Genomic DNA, 5906 nt, shown 5'->3' with positions numbered 1-5906 from the left:
AAAAAAAAAAAAAAAGAAAGAAAGAAAATACTTTGGGTGGTGCCCATGGCTCAGTGAGTAGGGCACGGGCCCCGTGTACCAAGGGTGGTGGGTTTGAATCTGGCCCCGGCCAAACTGCAACAACAACAACAAAAAATAGCCAAGCGTTGTGGCAGGCACCTATAGTCCCAGTTACTCAGCAGGCTGAGGCAAGAGAATCACCTAAGCCCAAGAGCTGGAGGGTGCTGTGAGCTGTGATGCCACAGTACCCTACGGAGGGTGACAAAGTAAGACTGTCTCTAAAAAAAAAAAAAAGAAAGAAAATATTTTTATCAATTATCCATTTTCAGGTATCTTGTTATAAGTAACAGAAAACGGACAATACACAAAGACCTTCTCAAGGCCCCTGTGAGGATTAGATGAAGTAACTCATGCAGGCGGAGCATTTGGCACAGGATGAACACACAGTAAACACGAGCTCTGTGTACTTTACTACAAGTAGGGCCATAGACTCACCCTTGGAAAAATCACCTTATCACTCTACACTTCCTATAATTTAGTTAACTAGCTTCTGCTTCTATCTTAAAGAGGCTTTGTCTTTTATTCCTTTAAGGGGGAGAAAAACTGCCTCTAAGACGAGTCTGGGAGGAAATAAAAGCTTCTGGCTAAGTTATAGGAGAGGACACTAAAAAATAATAATGTAGAAATGGGACCCATATTTAAATACATTAAAATGAACTCCATGGAAAAGGAATGACACTTGTCCACACAAAACAAAACTACACGGCTGGGCGGTGCCTATGGCTCAGTGGGTACGGCGCCGGCCCCATATACCGAGAGTGGCGGGTTCAAACCCGGCCCCAGCCAAACTGCAACAAAAAAATAGCCAGGTGTGGCGGGGGCCTGTAGTCCCAGGTACTTGGGAGGCTGAGGCAAGAGAATCATCTAAACCCAGGAGTTGGAAGTTGCTACGAGCTGTGATGCCACAGCACTCTACTGAGGGCAATAGAGTTAGACTCTTGTCTCTCAAAAAAAAAAAAAACTACATGGCAAATAGATTGGGTTAAAACCTTTTCAAGGACTCTGGCCACCTGAAAATGGAAATAGGCTGCCTCTAGAGGTGGTTGGCCTCCCACTTCTGGAATCTGAATGCTCTCACTATTCAGCCCTAAATCACCTTTCTGGTTTGTCTGATAAGCAGCATACACCCACCCACAGATTCTCTTACCGAGTAAATTCTTTACCCCATGTAAATCCTACTCATATCTCAAGCTCACCTGACCTATATAGCCACCCAACAAGTCCTTAAAGTCTGAACCCCTCACCTAGCAGCCCTATGTAGTAACCAAGAGCACAGACTCTAAGGTCAGCCTGCCTATCCCAGTTCTGCCACTTGTGAGCTGTGTGACCTTCAGCCAGTCACTTAACCAGTCTGGACCTCAGTTCTCCATTGGTAAAATCATACCTACCTGTTAAGGCTTGTTGTAATACGCTAAAATGTGCTTAATGCGATATATAGAAATATGGATATACAGGGACAGTAAAAAGGTCAGTGGTTGTTAAGGGAAGGTGGGAGAGAGATAAGTAAAACAGGGAATTCTTAGGGTGGTGAAACTATTACGGATACTGTAATGGTGGATCTATGACGTTACGCATTTATCAAAAACAGAACTAAACAACACAAAAGAATGATCCTAATGTGAACTATGGACTTTAGTTAATAACAATGTATAAATATTGGTTCACTAATTGTAACAAATATACCACACTGATGCAAGATGTTAATAACAGAGGAAACTGGTAAGGGGACTTACCTGGGAACTCTCTACACTATCTGTTCCATAATCACTAAAAAAAGGAATCTAAAAAAAATGTACTAGCCAGGAGTGTTGGCTCACACTTGTAATCCTAGCACCTTGGGAGGCCAAGGCAGGTGGATTGCTTGAGCTTTGGGAGTTTGAGACCAGCCTGAACCAGAGCAAGACCCCTTTTCTAAAAATAGCCAGACACTGTGGCAGCACCTATAGTTCCAGCTACTTAGGAGGCTGAGGCAAAAGAATGGCTTAAGCCCAAGAATTTGAGGTTGCTGTGAACTATGACACCACAGCACTCTACCAAGGGTGACAAAGTGAGACTCTGTCTCAAAATAAAATAAAATATAAGAAAAAATATAACATATATAGGTAATAAATGACATGTGCTAGGGCCTTGATTTTTTTTTTTTGCAGTTTTTGGCTGGGGCTGGGCTTGAACCCGCCACCTCTGGCATATGGGGCTGGTGCCCTACTCCTTTGAGCCACAGGCACTGCCTGAGCCTTGATTTTATTTTATTTTATTTTTTATTTATTTATTTTTTTTGAGACAGACTCAAGCTGTCATCCTGGGTAGAGTGCCATGGTGTCACAGCTCACAGCAACCTCCAACTCTTGGGCTTAAATGATTCTCTTACCTCAACCTTCCAAATAGCTGGGACTACAGGTGCCCTCCACAACACCTGGCTATTTTTTGATTATAGTTATCATTGTTGTTTGGCAGACTTGGGCTAGATTCGAACCTGCCAGCTCTGGTGTATGTGGCTGGCACCCTAGCTGCTTGAGCCACAGGCACCAAGCCTTGTTTATTTATTTATTATTTATTTTTTGAGACAGAGTCTCACTTTGTCACCCTCAGTAGAGTGCTGTGGCATCACAGCTCACAGCAACCTCAAATGCTTGATTCTCTTGCCTCAGCCTCCTGAGTTAGCTGGGACTACAGGCACCTGCCACAATGTCCAGCTATTTTTAGAGATGAGGTCTCACTCTGGCTCAGGCTGGTCTCAAACCTGTGAGCTCAAGCAGTCCACCAGCCTTGGCCTTCCAGAGTGCTAGGATTAAAGGTGTGAGCCACCTCCCCCAGCCCTAGAGCTTCAATTTAAAAAAAATGCTTAGTACAGACTGGGCACAATGGCTCATTTCTGTAATCCCAGCACTTGAGAAGTCAAGGATTGCCTGAGCTCACAGCTTTGAGACCAGCCTGAGCCAGAGCGAGAGCCCCAGCTATAAAAAAGAAATAGCTGGGCCTTGTGGCGGGTGCCTATAGTCCCAGCTACTTGGGAGGCTAAGGCAAGAGGATCACTTGAACCCAAGAGTTTGAGGCTGCTATGAGCTAAGATGCCACAGGACTCTACCAAGGGTGACCAAGTGAGACTCTTATCTCAAAAAGAAAAAAAAAAGGCCTTAGCATAGTAAGTCCTTACATATAGTAAGGACTCAATAATAATAGCTTTTCTTATTTTATTACCCTTCTTATTATTTGGCACTTTACCTCCTGGTAATTAACTTTGTTTTAGGCATTTTAGCTTCTTTAACTAGAATATAAGCTTTTATGCAAAAGAGTCATATTTTTCACTTTTCTGTATCCTCCAGAGTATTCAGTGTGGTATCCAGCAAATATTAGGCTTGGAAAGTATACTTAATTGAATGCCCAAGTCAATTCCATAGCCATCAAGACCAAACACTTAAAATGGTTCTATGGTGGGCTCTGGGAGCACAGGTTACTTCTCTGATTTGGCCACTGCTGCCTGGTTCCATCGGACCAGGTCAAATCAGTCCCTTATAGCAGTCTGACTCTGTCTTGGAGATGACCGCTTTGTGAAATATTGCTGCGCCTCTGGAGTTTGTTGACTACTTTCCTATATTAGATCACACTATCAGTAGGAATGTTTGTCCAAGTTTCTGTTAGGTACACTTTTTTTTTTTAGACAGAGCCTCAAGCTGTCACCCTGGGTAGAGTGCCATGGCATCACAGCTCACAGCAACCTCCAACTTCTGGGCTTAAGAGAGTCTCCTGCCTCAGCCTCCCAAGTAGTGGGATGACAGGCGCCCGCCACAACGCCCAGCTATTTTTTGGTTGCAGCCATCATTGTTGTTTGGTGGGCCAGGCTGGATTTGAACCCGCCACCTTAAGTGTACGTGGCTGGCGCCTTAGCCACTTGAGCCATAGGCACCGAGTCAGTGTTAGGTAAACTTAAGGCTGTTTCTCTGCCTCCTTATTAAAGGTATGACCACAACATTCCTTATATTTATACTATTTGATTATAGGGGAAATGACTAAGAGGTAGAATTGCATATCTCAGGTGGATACGACAGCCATTTTCCTTTGTGCAGTAAAAGCCCCTCTGAACGTGTCACCAATGTAAATGCACTTCACCCTGCTGGATAAGTTTATACATAATACTTACAATTTGTTCTTGGTTTTGTGGTGAACTTGTGGCACCATTTAATATCCATTGTAAGTTCTGTTCTCCCATGACTAGGCTGGACTGCAGGATAGCCGTGTTGGGAGTCGGGGTGATGGTTATAGTGGGATTATTAGTTAGGACAGAGTTGGCACCCAGGGGCAGAGTCTGGACCATGGCTGGCAGGGGCTCAGTAGTACTTTGTGGTGGAGCTGGTGCTGCCACAGCTGATGCCACTGCTGCTGATGATGCAGAAGGCCCAGCAACAACAGAAAGTCCTGGTACGATGGGCTGGGGTGCCTGGGGGTGTGGAAGAAATTCTTGATGATTAGCAGCAAACTGCGTGCTGTGGGGAACAGGCACTTCTGGAGGTTGTAAGAGAGCAGGGGGGTTGCCAAATGCAGCTTGCTGGGAACCAGTTCCTAAGGAGGGAGCAGGCGGAGGAGCAGACGCAGCTGAGGCTGGTAGTAGAGGCTGGGGTGGCTCGGAGATGCCAGGCTGCAGTACAAGTGGAAGAGATAAAGATGCTGAATTTCCTGTGGATGGCGGAACGTCACTGACTGACTCTGCATCACCATTAAAATTTTCAATCAAGGCAGCTGGCAAGAAAAAGAAATAGAAATATATAGACTTATCCCAAGCCTTAGATGAGCCACAAACACAATCATTACAGGCTAAACAAAAGACAGCTAAAGTCCATGAGAGCCAGTTCTTTCATTGCTAGCAGGGTGTCTTTCTGCTCTTCAAAGTACCCGGTTTCATGACTGAGCTCGCTTTCTAAATGTGAAGACCTAGTATAGGTATACCCATTAAAAAAATGTGTCAAAGTGCCCTAAGGCTTTTTTGGAAAAGAGACTAGATATCCTTTTCTTCGCATGACCAGTGAATATACTTTCTGACCACTGTGATGTTTTACAAACAAATTTTCATTCAAACACAGTATGATCTATGCATCCAAACCTAGGTTTGTGGGTCCTATACACTCATGAACAGGGTATAATCACATCAGAAGAAAGAGCTCACAGCTCCTCCCATTTTTGAAAGCCAAAAAGAGATTGTAGGAAAGAAGGGCCTCTTTTTCAAGGCAGAGGAAAAGGAGGGGGTGGGAAATGAATTGAATTAGGCCTATACTTCTCTGACCCTTCACAGGAAGCTTGCTCCATTTAAGTAACTGGGATACTTCTCTATGCCTGTCACTCAGTGTGCCAACAAGTGCTGACAAGGGAGCAGGAAGGGGCTGCGTAACAACCTACCTGTCTGTCGTGCGTCTTCCTGAATTGCTGTATCCTCTGAATTGTGGAACATCAACTCAAAGATGACTGCTGGTGAAACTGTGCTCAGGTCCTGGCCCTGTGTCTGTTGGAGAAGGACAGAGCTGTGAGACTTGCCATCCTGAGACTGCTCTTCACAACACAGCATACTCACTCGGGGCCCCAGAACATGAGTGATCTTCTCATCTGGTTCCTGTTTAACCGTCTCCTATTTCAAAGTGACATATACTCAAGAGTGCCAAAAAAAATGTATACACATTTTAAAAAAGGAAAAAATTGTCTACAATTTATAATACTCAAGTCATGTGTGACTTCTGTAATTACAGGAGGTGATCAGTATATATTGCAGTCATCTTTTGTTATTAGTATGTATTGAATATTTCAATACTTTTTTTTCTAGTTTTTTTTTTTTAATAGAGAAGGGGCCCATGTTGCCTAGG

General features: G+C 44.1%; 1 protein-coding gene across 3 annotated transcripts in view; it reads right to left on the bottom strand.

Moving 5' to 3' along the window:
• The window catches only part of MTF1 (metal regulatory transcription factor 1), a 54848-nt gene that overhangs the window by 7405 nt on the left and 41537 nt on the right, over nucleotides 1-5906 (bottom strand). For all 3 annotated transcript variants that reach the window (XM_003788150.3, XM_023512151.1, XM_023512150.1), the window contains 2 exons: nucleotides 5449-5551; nucleotides 4199-4794 (listed from right to left, as the gene is read on the bottom strand). In XM_003788150.3, coding sequence (XP_003788198.1) covers nucleotides 4199-4794; nucleotides 5449-5551 — 699 coding nt within the window. The remainder of the gene's footprint in view (nucleotides 1-4198; nucleotides 4795-5448; nucleotides 5552-5906) is intronic.

The sequence above is a fragment of the Otolemur garnettii genome, unplaced genomic scaffold, assembly GCF_000181295.1.
Source record: "Otolemur garnettii isolate 467f Iridium unplaced genomic scaffold, OtoGar3 scaffold00025, whole genome shotgun sequence".
Classification (NCBI taxonomy): Eukaryota; Metazoa; Chordata; class Mammalia; order Primates; family Galagidae; genus Otolemur; species Otolemur garnettii.
Note: the sequence above shows the minus strand (reverse complement) of the source record. Positions and strands in the feature narration are given on the sequence as shown.